The sequence below is a fragment of the Xiphophorus hellerii genome, chromosome 2 (assembly GCF_003331165.1).
Source record: "Xiphophorus hellerii strain 12219 chromosome 2, Xiphophorus_hellerii-4.1, whole genome shotgun sequence".
NCBI lineage: Eukaryota > Metazoa > Chordata > Actinopteri > Cyprinodontiformes > Poeciliidae > Xiphophorus > Xiphophorus hellerii.
This window is the reverse complement of record NC_045673.1, coordinates 8,558,433-8,581,018: the sequence shown is the minus strand read 5'-3', so window position 1 is coordinate 8,581,018 and position 22,586 is coordinate 8,558,433. Positions and strand designations below refer to the sequence as shown.

Here is a 22,586-nt window from a genome sequence, read left to right as displayed (position 1 = left end):
TAGCAGAAAACTGTCTAATTAGATTTAGCCAGCAAAAAGAAAAGGAGGAAGAGCTACAACATTTCTGCTGACGAAAGTGGCGAGATCGACTACCTGTAATCAATGAGTCCACGGCCTGCAGAGTATTCAAAGGGAAGAGGAGACAAATTCAATGTCACCATGATGAGTTGATTTCATTTAGTTTCAATCAGCAAATTCTGATCAGCGAGAACAGGGACATGCAAATGTGTCACATCCCAGAGAAAAAAAGAAATATGGAAATGAAGTTTTTTGACTAGGGGAGAGAGGATAAAGCGCACCCTTCTCTTGAGATCTGAACCGGTGTACTGAAGGGAAGGCATAATAAAGTAGAAGGTAGGTCTTTCATTTTAATTGAAATTCATGAATCACCCTGCCTAACTCATGTCTAAGGAATCTGTTGGAAAATTGAGTCTTTCATCTAGATAAAAGGCTAATCTAACTCATTATGCAGAGTTGTTATCAGAACAAGGAACAATGGAGCTAATTGGTGATTGCAATGTAATGTTATTAAATTTAATATCTTTTGCCTAGTCTACCTATAACTTATTGCAATGTCTTATATAATAGGTCCCTGTCAGTCTCTGCCTGTTTGTGTTTTTGCTGCAGTCCATGAGAAAAACCCCATTAGATTTCTGTGTTTAAGACCTTTGAAAGAACATTGTTTTGTTTTTTTCTTTTTAATTAAATACATTACAATGTATTTCTAGAGGGGGGGTTGTCACCTTTTTTTCTGTAAGTAGATGCCCTACCGTGTAAATAAAAAGCAACAAATGCAAAATGAAAAAGTAATTTAATGTACAGAATGAGATTTCTGATGAGAATCTAATTACCTTTCAACTCATCAACAAACTATTTTAAACTCAACTCACTCCACAGACAAAGTCATTTAAAAATTATGTTTCAGCAACGGACAGGGAAGAGTCATGCAGGAGTCATCTGGACTTAATGCCTTGTAAAAATAGGGACAAGAAACTCCGCAAAGCCTCTGAAGATATTATAAGCTCTTGTCATTAGCGAGCTCTTCTCACTTCTTCATGCACAACTGTAATAATCATGCTTATTAGAAGGGAAATGAGTTCTTCACATTCTCTTCATACGCTGGTAACATATTAAGGTAATGACTTACAACAGATCAAAGGTCATAGAAATAATAAAGACCTCTCGCTGGAAACTTAAGAGTTCTAATTAAAGAGATGCAGATCAAAGTTCAACTTGCTCTGAAGGAGCCTTAAGAAAATTAAACAATCCTTTCAAAATGATGGAATAATGCAAAACAGCAGACAAAAGAAGATGAACATCTTTAATGATAATGTGTTGATTTGGTGTGTTTGTGTAGTCATTTTGGTGGTCTCAACATCCCCAGATTAATTTAGATGTAACTTGTTGAAGCTAATGGGAATACTGATGTTACATCATATGACCATAAAGGAAAAAATGACAGGCAGGATTAATAGGAACAATCCTTAAGCTTATTAGCTTTAGTGAAACAAACTTGATAAAGAGAGAAAGGCTAAACAAAAAAAATACATGTAAACAGTGCACCTGATTTTGTCCTTTTCCTTTTACACCTAACTCTGTTTTACACATTGATACTGTAGCTGATGGTGTTACTGGTGCTTTACGTAACAATAAAATGATAGGGATTCTGTTCAATTGAAACCAGTTTAAAGCTGGAAATAGATCTACATAAACTATTTTAAAAAAGACACAATCATTTTATTCTCACTGTCTGACATGAAATCAGACTATTTCTTTCTTCTTTTATCTCAGTTGTAACTGTTATATTTTAAATAATTTTCAAAATGCCGGAATAGTCAGACAGAATTTTTTAGATTGTTTTTAAAAGCTTTTTTTCAAACGTGGGAGTTTACACAAATTTCCTTGGTAAACAGTAGAGTTGCCTCTGAAATGTACGACTTGGGTGAAACATTTTGGGAGTCCTTCCATAAGCTTCTCAAAATAGTTTGGGGTAAATCTGGCCCATTTTGTCTGAAAGACTTTGTGTAAGTCAGGTAGTTTTTTGGTCACCTTGCTCACACATACATAGTAGCTCTGCTTTCTTTCTCTAGGCTTGAGATCAGGGCTTTGTGACGGCCATTCCAAACCGTTAACCTTGTTGATCTTAAGCAATTTTGTAACTAATTTGGAGGGTTTTTTTATTGTCCATTTGGACAACCTGAGCTTTAGTCCCCAGGTGGATGTTCTGAGATGTTGATACAATATTTTCATATCACATTTTTTCCCCATAAGGTCTATTTTGTCATGTCCATAAGTCCCTGATGCAAAGTGTTGGCTTTCTACTCTTTGACTAAATTTTCAGTCCATCCCAGTACAAAACTTGTTTCACCGTGGATAGTGCTATTCTCCTTACAGCTTTGCAGTAACTGTACAAGGTCTTTTGCTTTTCTTCTGGGATTGATGAGCACATTTTGCAAGAGAACATGTTCATCACAGAGACACACCGGCTTCTCCTTCCTGAATAATATGATGCCATATTGTCAGAACACTGAAGTAGCTTTCTTAGCCTATTTTCCCATGTGTTGAGCAGAATATTAAGTCTATTCACCAGAAAAACAAATAAGATATATTGCATTCTCTTTGACAAAGTATGAGACTGGACCTTCACCAGCTGAAGTCTAAATCATGTCGTGTTTTGATTGTTGATTCTATGTTGCATTGTGTTTCTGTGTTTGATATGATGTAAAGCACTTTGAAATGCCTTGCTGCTGAAATGTGCTATACAAATAAAATTTGATTGATTGATTGATTGATTGATTAAATCTAAATGACGAGATTAATATTTGTGAAAGAAATAAAACATATATTTATTTCAGAATTAATTGTTTTAATGTTTTTATAGAGGTTATTCTTTAATTTGCAGGATATGTATTTATTACTTGTTAAAGAATATAACGTGTAATATTTTAAAACATATAATCACTGTAAGCTATTATGTTATTGTTAGACTAGCAAAATACATCAAACTAGACTTTAGAGTGAACATTGACATTTGCAGTGAAAAAAAAACATTCATGTTTGTTTGAAGGCAAGTTTGGTTGTTTTACGTCATTCAGAAAAAAATTCATTTAAGGACCTATATAGCCCAACCACTTTGGATCTCACCCTACATTATAACATGAATTCACTCTACCTTTGAATGAAAAAAATGAGGGCTAGGGCTTAATGACAGAGGGAATGGGTGAAAGAGCCTCTATGTAAGTGTAAAATTTGGACAAAAACCTTGAGTCCAGATAGGGGCAGGGCATACCTAGAATATTGGATTCAGACTGAGAAAATAAACAAAGAGTTTTGTTTCATTCCAAGGCAAATGTACCCAATAATTTCTTGTGATATCACTGCCTAAGGAAAACAAGTAATTTAATCCTGGTTGTAAGTGAGGAAGGATTAAAAGGGACCATTTTGCAAAAGTAGCAGAAAGCAAACCTGCTCTCCTGACCTCTATCAACTCAATTTCCCCACTGCACCTCATTGGATTAAAGGGGTAAGTATTCATGCAGCTATAATATGTAAGCGAAACCTGTAAATAGTGGGGCCAATTCTAGATGCACAATCTTAGTTTGCAGATTCCCCTGTTTAACATCCTGAAAACCCATTAATAAACAAATGCCTGTGCTGTCACTTAAATGCCTAATGAATGCATTATTGATCAGTCTGCACCTCACTCCTTAAGACCACCACATAATCACACCCGCTTGCATTCTCTGCTGGCTGGCTTCCTGAGAACCTGCTACCCTGAGGCGATTAAAGCCTTGACAAGGACAAGCTCAGCCGTGGTCAAAGAGCAAACCCACACGGCTGCAGTCATTGTACCAGAAAGCCCCTCAAGCTGCAAAAGATGTAGGAAAGTATTAGAGTAATTCTAATTCTAAACTTATCTTAAGAGAATAAAACATAAGGTGAGGCGAGGATATCAAAAACATAACTCTCAGAGGCAACTGCAACGTCTTCTGTCTTTATTTGACTTGCATGCAAAGAGATTCAGTTTGATGTGGGAGAGTAGAAATAGAACTCAATGACCAATAATGAAGTCATAAAAATGACAGTGAAGGATTGTTATCAGGATGCTGCTATACTCTTAACTTTTAGGGCTGTGCTCTTCTCAAGTTATTGAATTTTGCAGCAATTTAATATTGGGAGCTATACCTCTCCAGCTTCTAACCAGCTACGTCTTGGGTCGTTAAGTTTTGTCATTGTTAAACAACCTCAATTAAAATGCACTTGCTCATACAGTAAAGCATTTGGCAGTGTGGGGTTATGAAACAATGTGCAATCTTTAAGAACTATGCTAAATCTCATCAAACTTGATCATTTCAAATAAATTATTTTGCATTAGTGGGAAATGAAATCTTATAGCATGCTAAACAGAATTAGAAGGAAGCAGCGGTCTGGTAGGTTTTATCTGCACACCACTAGCAGTCACCATCAGTTCTAATATTTACTCTTTCTCTAAGGAGGTATAAAATGTAACATGAAATGTCATAAGAAGGACAAAGGAGTCAGAAAATAAAGACACTCACGAACACACAAGTCTCCGCTTTCAAAGTAACCAGGGCAACACTGTGAGCGGCGCCTATACATGGTCCTTACTCCCCGCCGGTAAGCCGTCTTATAGCTGATCCTGGAAAATTAGACACACAGAGACAGCTGCATGATACAGAAAAAAGTCCCCTACCTGAAGGTCAGGAAACATATAGAAGGTAAACGTTACTTGATATTTTCTCATATACGGCAAAATAATAGAGAAAAACACATAAGAATATTAAGCTGAGGACAGGTCAGAATTATAGGAATTATGTTTTCTACATACAAGCCAGCGTTCACAAGGAGAGTCTGCCTTTTGCACTTTTAGAATCCCACTATGGAGCATTTGAAACAGAGCAACATCTTCAAAACCGGATGATTACCACCTAAGGTATCTGACCTTTTCTCAGCCAGACACCTAAACAAAAACATTCATTTTAGCTTTTTTAGACTTGGTACTAATTTTTGGTGAAATAGAGCTATAGGAACTGAGAAATAATAAACTTTATTTTTCTAAACTTACCTATGTCTGGTGCATTTAAACCAGTTTAGGATGTCAGTGCATCTTGTGTAATAGATCTGGTCAAATGGATGAGCGTAGGACTCCTGGACAGTCACTGCATAGCTGAAAGACAAACATATAAAAACAGATGTGACACAAAGGACTTTACTGTGTAATAGCATAAAGTTCTAAAGAAATTTTACACTAATAAAGAAAAACTGCAGTGAAATGGGTAGCTATTACTAAGTGAAAATCTATTTATTTATCAAGCCCGTTTGTCTTAAGCAAGGTCATGTATGTCTACAGCCTAACCTGACAGTTGCTATTCAAGAGACATGTACCCTGGGCAGTATGGCAGCCCATCAATAAGATAAACAGGTGAACATTCATTTCTGAAGTTGGTTAGTAATCAGTAAATAACCTAACATACATGATGATGTTGAAGACTGGGGCTCCAAATATGGGTGAGAAAAACATGGCAACTGTGGCTTTGTAAACAGCCTTCTGAAATTTCTGTGCATAGACCAACATGAAGGAGCAGCAGTTAGTATTGTTGATTTACAAGAAGATTCAGAATGGTGTTTACAAAGCTACATAAATGTGCACAAACTAGGGCTGCTTGATTATGGGAAAAGGAATATCACAATTAAATCAATACTGAAAAGGCAACATTGAAATCATGATTAGAATAGTAAAATACCTTGTTGGATCTTACTGTAAAAACTGACAAAGTATTTATTCAAATGTTAACTGTTGTATTCAAAGTTAACAAAATTAGCCATTTAATGTGCTTCAAATATTTTTGGGTAAAAATCTAAATTGTGAAGCAAACAAATTAACTAAAAGGTAGTTTGTTGCAATTAATTTAAAAAAAGCACATTTGTCAAAACAATTTTATTCACATTTTAGTGCAGTAAACTATTAAAGATAGAGAAATAAAAGATTCTCTATATGTATTCAAAATTGAACTGCACACTTCTTTACACAACATATAATTATTTAGCTGTCAAATTCAATGATTATTTATCTTCAATTGCTTTAAAGCAGGACAGATAGCGGGGTGCCTACTCCAGTGGAAGTGGCCTACTCAGAGCACTCTAGTGTACAGAGCTGAGAAGAGATTGAGATGTTTAAACAGTCCAAAGAAAAACAGTGGAGACTTGAACGGTTTATAGTGAAGTAGATATACAAGCCAATAAGGAGATAAAGTAAACTAATAAAAATTAACTTAAAAACGACCGTATTTTCCGGACTATAGAGAGCACCTTACTTTAAGCCGCACCTACAATTAAAAAAAAAAACTGGAAACGTACATATATAAGCCGCACCGGGCATTAAACCACTGGTATCTCCGCCGCTCTCGGTTTTCCACGGCGCCCTTAATAAATCTGAAGGATTTGGCGTCTCCAAACGCCGAACCATGGATTCGTTCACGCCGAGCTTAAGTGCAGCGGCTATGGATTTGTACTGCCAGATTGTTAACCTTCAACTTAAAAGCGGCATCATATGAACTTCTTCGTGTGGTTTCCATGATGAGGAGGTATGAGTTTGAAAATCTTTCTCCGTCGTGCCTGCTGCTAGCTGCTAGCAAATGAAAATTAGCACTTTCTTCTTTGATTTCCAATTTTGACTTCCAATGATTCACTTTCTGCTAAAGAGCCTCCTGGTGGCTGAAGAAAAATATACAGAAAAGACACACCGGGCTATAAGCCGCATGGTTTAAAGCGTGGGAAAAAAGCAGTGGCTTATAGTCCGAAAAATACGGTAGTATTTAAATCTAATATTTTTATGTCTTATATTTCTTTTTTTAAGATTTTTTTTTCACTTTGATGCTTTCTATGTTTACTCTGAATAAAGTATTTATTCTTACAAACTTTGTTACAGTCAAAGTGAAAGTAATAGCTGCCTTTGATCCTTGTTTGAACACAGAACCTGAGACATTCAAACAGAAAGTATAGTAATGACTTTGATATGCAAAGAAAGTCAATTTTTATGATGTTTGCAACCGATGCCTGAGGATATTGGAGGACCTTAAAGCCACAGACAAAGCCCACTTAAGAAATTCATTCTGATGCCAACAAGGTGGAACCACAATGCCTAAGTACCCTCACCTTGGTCGGGCAATCATCCCAATAATACATCTTCCCAGTTTTCGTTCCGCCCTGCGCTTTAAGGACAGAAATTATTGCTGCTTATTTCTCATAAGTGACACTGCCCAGCACACCTCATTATTATTCAGGCACTTTGGCTGTCATGATTGATTGGGATGAATTTACACTGATCAATCCGTCTGCATATTTCATTTGATGCTTTAAACTCTTCCCATCCCTGTCTTCAGCTGTGTGAGGTCAATACTGCTGTACGGTCTTAGATTGAAGGATGTATAGTAAATTGAAAGGTCCAGTCTAACTCTTAGATTTCAGCAAACTAACAGAGTATATATACGTTGGCGACAAGAGAACTATTCTCACCTCTCCCAGTGGCTGCAGACATTGGGGTCATCAGGGTTGAGACTTAATGCACTTGTGGTGAAGCTTAGAATGAGGAACCAAGCCAGACGGACAACCGATGACCCCATCCTTCTCTCTGAGAGGAAAAAAAGAAAAGAAAAACATAATATTGATTTAAAGATCAACACTTAAACTGAGTCTATACCGCAAATGTACATAAACCCACTTACAATATGGTAGTTTTGAAAATGTGAATACCTTTAATTTTGGTAATAGTTTTCACTTTGCTTGTTTTATATCCCTATGCAAGCTCATATTTTAAGTGCAAGGAAAATTGAAATGACTGAAGGAAAAATCTGGACATGATTCAGTGAAAATTAGCTTCGGTCATGGTGAGACTTTGGACAAAATTTTGAAGTAGATGACTCAGTACACACTATTTGTGAGACTGAGGTAAAATGTTTGCCATGGCTTCATATAATACATTACAGTCAACACAGAAACAACATTGATTAAAACGGATACCATTGCAACAAAATAAATAAATACATGAAAATAATTATTAGATTGGCATACTACCAACAAAAATGAAGAAGAGCTCTGAACAATAGATATTACAAGTTGTTTTAAACAAGATATCCAGGCTAAAAATAAAAATTAATCAAACTCATGTAATAAATCAACCTGCATAAAACAAGATAGGTAGGTAAGACAGTAGGTTTTTCAATTCATGTGGCTATTTTCTGGTGAATCTCAATTTCACAGGATACAATTTACATTTGCAACAAACAAACATCCCCTTTATGTGCATGTGGCACAGAGATATGGTAGTGGGTTTTTGTTTGCAAAATTAAGTATTGCTACATAGAACTAATATACAAAAAATATATTGCGTATTATATTTCCATTATTAATTCACATCTGTTCCTCACAAACGTTCTTTGTATTGACTGCAGAAAGTCAATACAAACTTTGAAAATGTTTGTATTTTCAAAGTTTGACAATACTGTGAAAACTAGTATTTTCAAACTATTTTGAAAATGCAGTGGTTGAAAATGCAGTGGTTGCTTAATAAATCTTGAAGTATGTGGAAGTGGGTTATGAAGAGGACCAGGGGTCTCATTTATAAAGCTGATGGACACACAAAACGGTGCCGGAAACTTGCATACGTACCTTTCCGCACAAAGGCTGTGATTTATAAAACATAAACTTGAAAATGTGCGGTCCCGCACGACAACTCGGACTCATGCATACCGTCCTTGTTTTGGAGACCCAGGGAAATTCAAATTCAGTACAAATTCAATACTACTTTATTGATCTCAAAGAGCAAATAAATGTTGTCATAATTGTGTGAACTGTGTGAAGGTGTGAACTGATAATTCAAGGTTCTTCAAAAATTGTGATGGCTGTGGATATCGTATAGCAGTCTGTATAATGGCAAATATGCAGAAGTCTGACTGAAGACACAGATGGTGAGGTGGGATTCTGATTGAATCTGCTCCATGATTCCCTCAGGCCTTTGATTACATGTCAAACTTTAACTACAGATTACCATAGGCATTCAAAAATGCACTCTGATATATGTTTTGGAGAGCCATAACTATAAATGAGAAACTTTCAAATAAAACAAAAGATTTCACAATACAGTACTTAAATGTGTTCCTAGAGAGCGTCAGTATTCACACTGTGGCATACGCCATCAGCCTTCCTAAAAGGCTGGTGGTGGTGTGCAAACTTTATGTCATACCAAGAATTTGTTTTTCTTTTTCAACTCTCCACGTCACCCACATCATTTTGTGCTTCTGTGAAATTGTGTTTCCGCTGTTCTCCAGTTGTTAAAAATTAAATAGAAAAATTGAGGCACTTGACAATCTTCAAGTATAGCAGTCTCAAAGCCTGTGCTTAGCCACCTGACCTTTTTGGATAAGTGCAAGAATATTTCTGAAAAATGTAATTAATCAAAACTGGTTAATTAATTGATCTAACTTTCCTTCTACTTGTTCACAGTAAGTCACCTGGCTGTTGTTAGAGGGGAGACTTCCAAGCAGGCAATTTTCCACAGTTATTGGTTTAAAGTTGGGAAAATAATTTCAATTCTAAAAGCTATCTATAGTTAGCATGGGTGGCAAAATGGACCAAGTAAGTCCAGGTGTCTCAGAGAATATTTTTTGAGATTAAGAGAAGTTAAAACCTAATTAGTTAGTTGACATTTTTTGGTGGAGGGTGATATGGACTAAACATTGAACATAGACAATAAAGCTGAGCACAAATTCAGATAGAGCCATAGTGTAAATGACAAGCCACAATCCAGTGGAAGCCATTAATTTTGGCTGTTCTCGGTAGACTACGTCAGCCAGAGACTTACAAGACGGAAACAGTGAAGTAGAAAAACAAAATTATTTTGAACTTCATATAAAGTCATCGATATGCTTCATTAAACAAAGTCTTTTACCGGAAAAGTAATGCAACATATACTGTTTTATCTTGTTATTCACCAAAACGATACAGTGACTTGCTTCTTATTTTTACCAACAACACAGAAGGGCACAGCCAGTGTTGAAGCCAACAACACTTCAACACATCAGCACAACACTACGTATGTGGTGTGCTGATGTATTTGCCTTCTGTCAATTGCATCCTCTCTCTCTCCCATCAATTTGTCTAAAAATGTATCATCAATACCAAGAGTTTTGTTTTGCCTATAAAGGCTAAAAACTTTGAGAACAGAGTCTCACACCCAAATATAACCTGAATGACCTGATCAGCTTATCTGCTTCATCTACTGAGAAGACATGGTAATATAGAAGTCTCTTAAATATTTTTGCTAAGTCCCAGCAGTAAAAGTAAGAGCATAGAAAATAAGAAAACAGCAGTAGATATTGAGGTTAAAACAGCTATGTCACCTCAAGAAAACACGTCTGCAGATAAGTAACAGAGTACTGGGAATGCAAAAATTGGATTGTAAAGCAACAGAACATGTGGCCTTCTGACTGACAACAACTGTCGAAGAATGGTGGGAGCATCAGAGTAAGAAGGGCAGTTTAAGATGAATAATCAATTTCTGATAAGTACTTATTGAATATGTCTTCAAGGGCAGTGTTACAATCAGGGTTTGTTTCAGTCAGTTAACCACTGAGAAACTGGGGCCAGTTCCGTACACTGGTTTTATAAAATGAGCAGTTCTTTCTATCAGTAAGTGAACCGCTGATAAGGATGCTAGTACATTCTAAGACTGAAAACTGAGTTTGAATGGTGAAAATTGAATAGACCTCTACAAAATGTTTCACTCTGTTGAGAGTAATTGTTATTAGCTACAAAAATACTTTAAATTTCAGCCTAACCCTCTCGTTACACAAAAGGAAAGCAAGATAAATAAGCTTACCTTCCCAGGTTCTGAAATGACTCAAAAGTAATACTCCTTGTTAAAAAAACACAAACACTGCAAACTTTATGTTATCGTACAATAACGTCACATTAATCCAAAAGAAAAAGGTTTCTGAAAATTAAGTACAGTCCAAACAGCTAAAAATATACAAAATACATACAACCAGCAAATGAAATAAATCTAAACACTACCATAGTGTGCTAACAACAATGTTGTTACAATGGGAAGAAAAGCTAGCTAGCTATTTTTTGTAAGTGAGGTGTTTAAAAGGGTTAGTTTTTTTCTGTTTTTTTTGTGAATGTTCTGCAACCTCTGTGTGTAACTGCAAGTCTTGGCTAGGATTCTTTAGTAACATAATTGTTTTAATTTCAATGGGATTTTCCTGTTGAACTAAAGATTAGATAAATAAAATAATTACAACAAAAGTAAAAAAAGATCAAAGTAAAGTTAAAAGACTTTCATTCTGCATTTGCTGAGTTGTTCACCTAGAGGGTTCTGTATCAAAATAATATATACCCATTGTTTTGTTTTAAACAATTCACACCAACTGTGTTGGCCAACACCCTGAGGAGAGACTTTCTAATTCATTCATTTCAGCGTTGCATATCTCTGATTGATGTATCTTTTCATAAAATCCAAGGAAGAAAAGGGGATGTCCATGTAAACCATTTCTCTTCTCAGCCTTGATAGCTATAACACTTGTGAAAGTTTTCCTGACAGTACTTTCTAAAAGGATTTATACATATTTAGCATTAGCTGCAGTGTTCATCACCTTCATTAAGACCTTCAATATTGTGCATGTGTTCTGTTTGGGAAACGCCTGCCGAGCTCAGCAGGATTTTTCTCCTAAGATGCATAAGGAAAGCAAGAGCAGTGTGTATACGATCAGATGACAATGATGGATTTCACCCTTGCATATAATTACAGAGGAGAGAAAATGCATGAGACAGAGCATGTTTTATTTGTTAATGGCTGACTGGCGTTCTGACACTGTTGCAGGTGCATCAGTGTCTTTCAGATGTGTTCAATGATTTTTGAGAGACTCTGTTTAATTGCACATGCTCTCACAATCTCACAAGTTCTGCTAATACCCTTGTATTGAAAGCCACATGTAGCTCACTCACATGTGAAAGAAAATCAATTGGACCTTCACTTCCTCTAAGTAGCAGTTAATCTGAACGAGCACAGGTTATAGTCACGTTCCTTCCCTTACAAGGATGATTGATAAAAACATATGTACATTATAGACCATGACTGCACTCATATTCAGGTCTTTTCTGTGAAAGAATTCAATTAAATACCACTGCTTGATGGACTGGAAAGCTTTTAGAGTTTCCCTGATTAGACCAGCCAACCTGAGTCATACCTCTAAATGACTCCGGACAAGCAGAATACTTCATACCTCACCACATTTTTCAAACCTTGGTGCTCCCCCTATTATAAGCCTAGGGAGTAAAGCCAAGAGAGGATAGGATTGGGTTTTTCAAAAATGTGCCAGGGTAAATTGAGAAGTTGCTATTGTGATAAGTGCCAACAAATTAAGGTACCAGCGTGTGCCTAAAGTAACAGACAGAGACAGATCCAATAGCCAGAGGCGTGTGGCCTTAAGCTCACCTAATCTTACAGCCTGTGGTCCCTTGATGTTTTTGTACGGCTGCCGAAGTGATTCTGAGAGCACGAAGGGACAGAAGTGCTGCTGCACACAGACTTGAGCGGAGAGGTGATGACAGGTTGCTGATCTACAGAAGAGAAAAAATAATGAGCTCATGATGACACGTTCAAGACATTTGCTTCTTTGCCTGCGCTCAAACACATGCATTCACACAATGTTAGGAATTTCTCATGGGATCAACAGGTAAATAGTTCACAAAGTGAAAGGCCAGTTTATAGCACGGGTCTTCACATCCAACCACGCAGCTCTCACGCCTCCCACCTACGTGCTATCCACACAGACACACACGCACCCCCCCCACACACACACACACAAGGTTAATCATGAAATTAAAAAAATAATAAACTACATAAGCTCGAGAGTGACTGATAAAATGAACTTCACACTTCACACACTACAAGTGGCTTGTCAACAATGTGACGAGATCACATTATCTGCACTCAGTAACAAAGCTTTGGTAAGTGTTATTACAATGAAAATGGAGCCACATAGAGAACAGTGCTGTGGTTATCATCTCAGATGGCATAGCTTTGACATTATTCTCCCTTTTATTAGCTGTGAATCTTCATTATAGATTAATAGAAAAGAACCAAAATAAATAGTTTTTGTTCCTTGCTATGTAAATTATTCAAAATGATTTATTTTGTATATGAACTACTTCTGGGGCCAAGAGGGCAGACAAATAATTGTCAAATGTAGTAAATCAGGTGTATTAGCTGATTTACTAAGACAGCTACTAATTAATTGAATTTCACTCACATATAGTGACAAATTAGGCAACTTAGAAATCTTGCTTTAGTAATCAGAAATTAATTTAAAGATGTGCCCTCAACAAATGCATAGATTTATCAAAGTAATACTGAAACACTATGAGATTAACTTCAGCAGTCAGCATATTGGTTTGATAAACTGTCATCATGATGGATTTGGAAGGTTAAAGAATACAACCAACGTTCCCACTTGAACTTCCAACTTCTGGGACATTTCTATTAGCTTCACCAACTTTGAGCTTGAAAATGTCAATGTTAAAGTAAAATTTTAACATAATTAGCCTACAACCTATAACCAATCAACTGACATAATGAATTGAAAGTGCTACCTGTTAAACAAACACTTTTTGGACATATAAAACCTGCAGTTTATTTTCTTCCTTTTTTAATATCAAATTATAATTAGCATTCAGGACTTTTACTGAAATACACTGGGTCATTTTTGATGCCAAATGTTACGCTGTAAGCGCTGGTCACAGTCTGTGACAACCTGAATGTCAAGGACAAGAAACTCCTTGATATTCTGTCATACCTGAATCCACCTGCCTTTTTCCTTAATGTGGATTTTAACATTTAAGCATCTCTTTCAAAAGACAAATCACATCTTTTATTTATGACGTGACATTGTGTCTAAGTAACTTTTACAAATTGTTGATTTCTCATACAAAAACAGGGAACAAAGTATAGTGCAAGACAGAGAAGCTGAATCGATATGACACTCATCACTTGAGGCTTCCTCCTTCCCCCCACACGAGAAGAAATCCCTGAAAACAGCATCTTTATGTTTTAACTTCAAACATGTTCAGTTTACACCGAACAAATTGTTCCCCAGAGACTGTATTCACCCTGAATGTGTTTCTCTCCTGTTTGTCACCGCTTTGATTACTGAGACTATGAAACCCTCTCAATCGATGAGCAGATGCATCTGTTCCAGCTGACAAACAGCTGAAATAGCAACATCTTTCAGGTTATTGAGGCACATGTACCTGATGCAGAATATAGAGTCGAGGTTTATGTAGGATGCACTGCAGGTGTGTGTGAGGATAAAAACTTCAGAATCTCGACGCTTGCATTCACTTTCTACATCGGACACCTACCTGGAGAAACATTAACTCAGATGAGCCAGAATCACCTTTATCCCCTGGACTGCCTATCAGCAGAGACATCTGAATGATTAAAACCATATGTCTTCAGTCTGTGACTTATTGAAGTGCAAGGCAATTAACCACCTTGTCCCCTGGCTGACCAGTTCCAGCACTGTTGCATGAATGATGCACAGCAGGAACGACAGCATGAGAAAGCTCGCATCACATCTTTGGATTTGAGCTACTTTCCAGCCCCATCTTATAGCTCTGTTTGTCACAATGCCTGACTTTGGTCTTGCTTATGTTAATTTTCCTCAACATAATCAAAACCAGTCAACAGAAACCTCACTTTGCATTGCAATCCTGTCTGAAGAACCATGAGAGAATTTCTGATCAGAGTTAGGCTGCACTGTGTGACATGTCTGTGCACAAACAGCCTATTATCCCACCTTTACATTCAAGCTGAGCACTCATATACAACTTTTATGAGACGTCTTGAAGCTACTCAATCCGTTTTGTAATCACTACGGAGGGATTCTCCTGCATCCTAATATGGGGTGATCTAAAGGTTAGCAATGTTACTACACTGCACAGACTGCCAATGAGATAAACCCCACTGCTGGCCATCATTGTCTCTTGCTGGTGGCTTTGAGTCATTAAGAGTCGGGCCTCATTAGAGAGGCCATGGTGTGGTGCATCAGAGACACTGGTTTCCCTGGTTTCAGACACATACCTGAATGTCTGATGTGTTTCAAGGCCAGAAGGACACAAAAAGAAACAGAACTAAAAATAAATGCCAGTCACTGCTTTCCAAATTGCATTTGTGGGGAATGGTGCTTAGACTTGAGTGTTTCTATTGACTTAAACATTATAATCTTCACAATATTTAGATGAAACATTATTTGTTGCTATTTCTTTTTCACATCACCTTGACCTTAGAAAAATGTTTTTGTTTGTTCCATTGTTCCTTTTTGAGGAAAAAAAGATTGTTATATGGAACTAATGAAAGAAGGATAGCACATTAAGAAACATATTTTGCAAACACCTAAATGAGAAGAAACAAAGCACTTTCTGTGAAAAATCAAGTCCTGTCACATCTGTAAAACACATAAGGCAATCATGGCGTGTTGTTGTGCATGAAAATTAGAAAGAAAGCATGGTGAGTTACTTTTGCTGTGACATAACTGTATATTTTGATCTATTTATTTATTTTTCCATGTACTTGTGCATCTGAGCATAAAAGTGTATTGTTCTATATATGGTCTATGGGTGCTCTAGTGGGGGGAAATTAAATGGTTAATTTGATTAATTACACAGCCCTACACCCTGAAATTTACAGATGGGTTAATTTTTAATCAATTGAGGAACATTTTTGAATGACACTAGCACCATTAGAAATATTTAGAACAAAACAAACATTAGACCTAAAAGTTAAATGCTGTATGACTGGTAATAATTATTAGGCTGAATTTATCAGAAATTAAATTGACTACCTTTAGCTGGAGGAAATTCAGGCATTCAACATGTCAAGATGAGTCTTCATGAGTGCAGACATAGAGTCTGCATGTCATAACACGAGGCTAAGTTATGATAGTGGTTACTGCTATAACAACTGAATAGCACTTGTGTTCATTCTTAGCAGAGACACATATGTGCAGTATATATTATCTCAGAATTTCTATGCTGGGTTTATTAGATAAATAAGAAGGCAAACATAAGTGAAATCCTGTTTTACTCTCTGTATATGATTAATACAGAGTTGAAGTACTGAGGTGAAAACAAATCATTAAGTAGAATTGAGTTATCATGTTTGGCATATGTCAGAATATGTCTTGAATATAACTGACTATATTAATTATGTGATGTCAAATGGTGTCATGTTTAAGCATATACTTTAAAATATTCATAAACATAAGAAAAATAAGCTGAGAGTGCTAAATTCGTGGGACATTTTATGAGTGAATGTGCACATAAATCAGGAACCGTTTCAAAACCGGCTGCTCCAGAGCATCAGCCCACAGCTGCAGCACTTCCATGACTTTGATTCCTGTGTGGTTGTTAAGGCACCTGAGAAAATGCTGTGCGTCGTTTAACAGGAGCTTAATTCTGCCTACATGGTTTATTCATGTGGCGACTTCTGATATCACGACTCTCATAAATCACACGGCACAGCACGCCGGACGTCCACGCGTTCGGGCAGGGCTCACTAATCTCAACACCATCTTTCATCAGAATAACCTTGCCTTAATGCGGGGGCAGGCCAACAACAGATACAACCTACTGGAAGGACGTGCTTATGCCTCTTTTGTTTCCTTTACTCTTGACACATAGGCTTTCTGTCCCTGTACAAACACCCAGGCAGGAATCCTCCCACTTTCAAACCACAGGCAATGTTGAGAAAATGTCTGTGGTTGGACTTCAGAGAAACTTCACTAGTCTAACGTTAGCTTTATGAATGGAGAATAAGTCACTCAGGGGAGGAATGCAGCAAAGCTAGGCAGCCATCTGTTCTGAAGCTGTTCAAAGAAAGAACAGAAAATGTGAAACTAATGTGAGTAAACACGATCATCAAATATAGATAATAGAACAGAGCACATTGCAACTTTGCTCTTCTTTAGTTTTTTTACACCATCAAACACTAGCATACTGGTTTCTAATTAATTATATTTGGATTCCTTACATACCAGGCACAAAATCTACAGTCACAACGATGTCACCAATTACTAGCTTTTGGCCAACATTTCTCATAAGAAAGCTAATTAGCGAAACAAAACCATTTAATGAACCAAAATAACAGGGTGCTTAATGTCACTTTGCTCTGGCTGCTACTCAGACTATTCACTGTGTTTGCCTCATGCCTTTAATAACCAACCCCGGGCATCACTTTGACTGTCAAATGTGTTGTAATATCCTCGGTGCTACATCTGTCCTCTCTCTGCATCCTGGCTGTGGCCTCCTGCTGCCACCAGGAGGAAGCACCACTTGGGCTCTTACATGGACCAGAAAGGATTTCTCTCTCCACTCAAACAATTATCCAGCCTGTGACTGATTGCGAGTAATGAGAACTGCTGGAGAACAGTTGGACATCACTGAACACATTAATATGTGAATATTAGCCTGTTGAACCTTCTGCTCTCTCCCACCACGATGATCTTCAGTGGAGAACCAAGGATATTTACCAGACTGCACAGTTATTGCACAGTAATATGGCTCCTACAGACCTGAGGTCAAGCTCAACAGAAGTAAGGTGTGGATGGGAAAACAAATGAAAAAGACGTATACAGGGCTCTGAATAGTGCAAAGAAAGTCAAGCTGAGCAGCTCAGGATGAAATGCTGAAACAACAGCACGGCTGCCAGGGCAATTTTACACTCCAGTAGTTTCACACCTCAGCCACCAAGCCCTTACAACTCTGAACCTTGTGTCTTCTGCGTGTCTTCATTTATTTTGTGTCACTGTCCAAGATGTGAGAAGCCAAGCAGTGAGAAACCCGTCCCAAATGTCGCAGGGTAAGCAGTGTGTGAAGAAAAAGGGAGGACTGGGGATGAATGGAAGAGAAAAGCCACTGCACGTGGATGCACTTTGCCATTTTTACAGACCATGCTTTGAGATCTCAAGGGACTTCAAGTCAAACTTTGAAAAACATGTATCGAATAAGTCTGCACTGAGTCCAAGAAATGCACAGATCTTGAATGTAAGATTGGGGGAAACCAACGGGAGCCGAGTTTTTCGAGTAAACAGGGAAAACTTGTGAAACTGCAAGAGCATGAATTGTTATGCTTTGAGATTGCTTCTGGTGTTCCTCAGAGGTGAATTTTGGGTCCAAACCATTTCTTTTATATGTACAGATGAAACTAGGTGTTTACACTTACCTGTAAAAAAAGACAGATTTTTTATTCTTAAGGTCCAGTCTAAATACCAGAATAATTAATGACATAGATATTTTTAATACTTCATCTTCAGAAGTCAATATTTCCTTAAAATTTGGTAGGACTGCTTTTAAACTGCATGACTTTGGTCAAATGTTTTGGGTATCCATTTTCACAATAGTTCCTGGAATTTTGACCCATTCCTCCAAACATAATTTGTGTAATTGAGTCAATTTTGAAGGCCACTTTGTTCACACACACCTTCTCAGTTCTGCCTACAAATATTTCATGGGACTGAGATCAGTACCTGGTGATGGACCCTTTAAAAAAAATGTATTGCCTTTTAGCAAATTTGTAACTAACTTGAGGGTATGCTTGGGGTGTTGTATATTTTGAAGACTCGGTAGCATTTAAGCTCTAACTTCCCTAAAATATTGCTTTAATGCATAATGTCCTTTCCTCATAAGTCCATCTACTTTGTTATATGCATCAGTCCCTCCTGTAGTAAAACACCCTAAGAACATAATATTCCCATTTGTGTACTTCACAGTTGGAATGGTGTTCTTATGTTTACTAATTTCCTCCTTCCTTTCCATTAAATATAATTATTATCATCATGGCCAAACAGTTCAATTTTACTTTCATCAGAACATAATACATGTCTCTAGAATTTTAAGTCTTTGTCACTTGAGTGCATTACAAACTTTACAGCGGCTTTATAAGGTAGTTTTTGAAATCACTGGTTTCTTCCTTTTTAAGTGTTTTTTTTTTTTTTGGAACTGTGGATAATGATGCATTTCAGCCAGCATCTTAACAAGGACTTTTGTTCAGGGCAGATACACAAAACACATTAATTTCCTTTTTGAGCAGTATCAAGTCTGCACATAGTGTTTACACTTGCATTATTTCAACCGATATATGTGGCATGCTTCGGAATCAGAAAATTGTACTCAAAAATAAACAAGACTTTAGGAGGCCCATAATTCTCTGAGAGATACCTTGCCTAATTTATTTAGATTTTTTTGTTGTCACAGAAGGAAGAGGTGTGTTTGAGGTGCCTTAAAATACATTCACAGCTGTGCCTGCATTTAACTGACATGTTGTGAATTAACTTATCAGAAACTTACAGAGTAAGGACATCATCAATCATCATCGACCCTTTAACCTCCCCTCAACTATGGTGGTGCTGCACCAAGAACAACTGGAGGAAACAACACGGAAACCTCTGAAAAAGACATGAACGCAACTTCCTTTTTCATGAAATAAACAAAAATGGAGCGGGATTAGATCTTCGGAGTTGTAGGATTTCTCTTTTGTCATTGTTAAAAGAACACAAATCATTTCTCCCTCTAGAGCTAGACTAGTTTGTTTTGGTTATACTTAATCCTTCTGTGGCCAATCCATTTGGTATTCACATATGCATTCAATGGACCAGAGTCAACTTGTTGATGTCCAGCAGAGTTTGATTGTGCATTCACACCTTTAAAGGGCAAACGTTTCATTAAAGAGGACCTAACTGTCCTGGTGTGAATGCTCCCTTAACATATGTGAAGCATTGTGTTTAAATAAAATGTTAAAAACTTTCTCAAAAATATTTTTCTAATCATTCTGGCATTTAGTAAATATAAATAATTTTGCTAATATCACCTCACACTGAACAGAAGAAGCTTAGTATGTCAGACAGTGAGAATTCAATTTTTCAGTATATGTAAATGTTTCAACTATGTTGTCTTCAAGCCATGGAGAATACCAAGATCAGCGCTGCTAACAGATGACATTAAAATGTTCAGTTCACCAGAGTTAGAGAAGAGACCACATTTAGAAATTGGTCAATGAAAAATATGATTGATAAAAAAAATCAAATGAAAAAAATATCTGACAAAGATACAAGGCTGATTGAGTATATATGTATAAAAACGTATCTTGTTTATTATTAGCAACTAAGTAAGCTTGAAACCTCATATAAAGCACATGAAAAATAAATGTGCAACAAATATTTCAGTATTGGAACAGCCTCACTATGCTCTGAACCATGAATGAGTTCAAATTCTGTACTCTGCATTGATTTAGCTATTTTTAAGCTACTTTGTGAAAGTATTGGGCAATGCTTACAAAGGTCATCAGTAATTACATTATAGAAATGAGCAATAAGGGTGATTTATAACACTACAACAAACAACAAAGACAACACAAGTACTCTTTTCCTACATTTAAGAATAATAAAATTCACAGTTTTGGTATTTTGTCATAATTAAATTACAATATACAAAGTCATGTTTCAATGCTTTTATAACAAAAAGATCCATAACTTAGTTGAAACAGCATTACCAATTAAGTATTTTCATGAGATAAATTACTTTTTTCATGTAGGTATCAGTAGCTATATACATTTATATGAATATGATTTTGCTGTACATTTTAACATGTATGCCTCAGATGTGTATCAGTCAATTAATCAATATGAAACTATAATTATGATTAAAGTATTTGTCTTTACAGATAAAAATGATACTATGGTAAGTCAGTACAAACTAACCACTAATTACAAAATTTTCTGCAGTTAAATATACTGTTTGTTGAGTTGTAGTTACCTACATTTGAAAAGTCAGCATTTTGTAAGTCATGCAAAATGAGTTCACAAATTGATGTGCCTAAAAACAAAGTTATCTATGTAAAAGATGTTTTGATGAGACTGTGTCACTTCAAAATTCTTATTTACACCTCTGTATCAATAGTAATTTCTTTCACCAATATGGAAGTCATCCATGCTCTGATGCACAAATGTAGCAGCACAGATACAGACTTTTACACCTTGCATTAATAATAACCAGAATCATACACTAGCTCAACACAATTTCCCCCAAAGCTTGGGTAGACATTAATTTATTTTACACACGCTGTCTGCTTTTCTGTCCATCTCAGAGGAGCACATGAAAATGAAGGATTCTGCTAGCATTTCTGTGCAGAATTGATTCATGGGTAATTCATTTCTGAGCTGCAGAAACTTTACATAGTAAGTGGCAATGCGTCTAAATCTGTTGTTTTATAGAGCTCTGTGGTATGACTTGTGTTATGACGTAGGGACCAAAGCAGTCATGGTCACTATCCAAAGATGTCCTGCCTTGGTCTTTAGCACTGAGTTGTATAAAAATTATGTTTTGTCTTTCCACTGTCACCACATTCTTGATCAGGAAAAGGGAAAACTTGACTGTTCTGTATTTTAAATATTAATTATAAATCATTCCAGTTTATACCAATAAAGTCCATTAAAATAGACTAACTCAGAGTCAGTAACCAACAGTCTATTTAGACAGTATTTAACACACATCACCCAGGAGATGTCGATGCCTTTTTGTCTGATGAACTCAGCCCTTTTTTTCATGGTGTGAGTCGGGAGGAAGAAACCCCACCTTACCAATTTGAATGATTATACTGACTTATAGATCCACAGCCTTCAAATCCATGATTGTTAAATGTTTTGAAAGATGGATCAAAACATTCATCACATCCATACTGTCCACTAACCTGGACCTGTTACAGTTTGCATACTGGCCAAGCAGATTCAGAATGCCGTAGCCTTCCTCCTCCACAGGACGCTATCCTATATGGACAAAGGTAAGAAAAACTCTGTGAGAGTGGTCTCTGTGCATTATAGAAAGAGCTTCATTTAATACTATATTACCTTCTAGTCTGGTGTCTAAGCCATATGCCCTGTGACTAGACTCTTTGCTAAGGTTACTTGACATGCAAACCACAAGTGGTTTGGCAGATTCAGCCCACTTCAACCCCTCTTAGCACTGGATCGCACCAGCGCTATGTATTCAGCCTAAGGAATGTGTATTTTCTTATTGTCAACCAGGCAAGTAACTTTTATTCATCAGCGATTTTACTGAGGCATGGTGCCAACTGGGATCCAGAAGACTCAATCATCCAAACATCACAGTCGGTTGGACAGACAACTGTTGCCTCCTCTCATTCCTCGGAGCAACCCAGTCCAGTTGTGAGGATGACAGGGTGAGACTTCTTTCACAGAGAGAAAAAGAGAGTTAAAGAGCTGAGCTGCTATCCTGCCTGCTGGCATAGAGCCCAATAATCAGAAAGTGCATCCAGTTTCCCAGTGGACCTGAGGTGGAAGTACTCAGTATTACTAAGCTGATTTGGAAATGGGCACATAAATCCTTCCTGTACCCCATTTTTAGAATAAGATAACAATTGGATAAAAGTGGAGATCTTTTTATCCAAGGTTTTGTGAAAATCTGGTGAGGCATAAAGAACTATCTGAGTCGAGGTG

General features: G+C 36.9%; 1 protein-coding gene across 5 annotated transcripts in view; it reads right to left on the bottom strand.

Moving 5' to 3' along the window:
- Positions 1 to 22,586, bottom strand: part of megf11 (multiple EGF-like-domains 11) — a 104,691-nt gene that overhangs the window by 69,996 nt on the left and 12,109 nt on the right. For all 5 annotated transcript variants that reach the window (XM_032548775.1, XM_032548747.1, XM_032548754.1 and 2 more), the window contains exons 2-6: positions 21,821 to 21,896; positions 12,515 to 12,639; positions 7,537 to 7,651; positions 5,087 to 5,188; positions 4,560 to 4,660 (exon numbers count right to left, since the gene is read on the bottom strand). In XM_032548775.1, coding sequence (XP_032404666.1) covers positions 4,560 to 4,660; positions 5,087 to 5,188; positions 7,537 to 7,643 — 310 coding nt within the window. In that variant the 5' untranslated portion in view covers positions 7,644 to 7,651; positions 12,515 to 12,639; positions 21,821 to 21,896. The remainder of the gene's footprint in view (positions 1 to 4,559; positions 4,661 to 5,086; positions 5,189 to 7,536; positions 7,652 to 12,514; positions 12,640 to 21,820; positions 21,897 to 22,586) is intronic.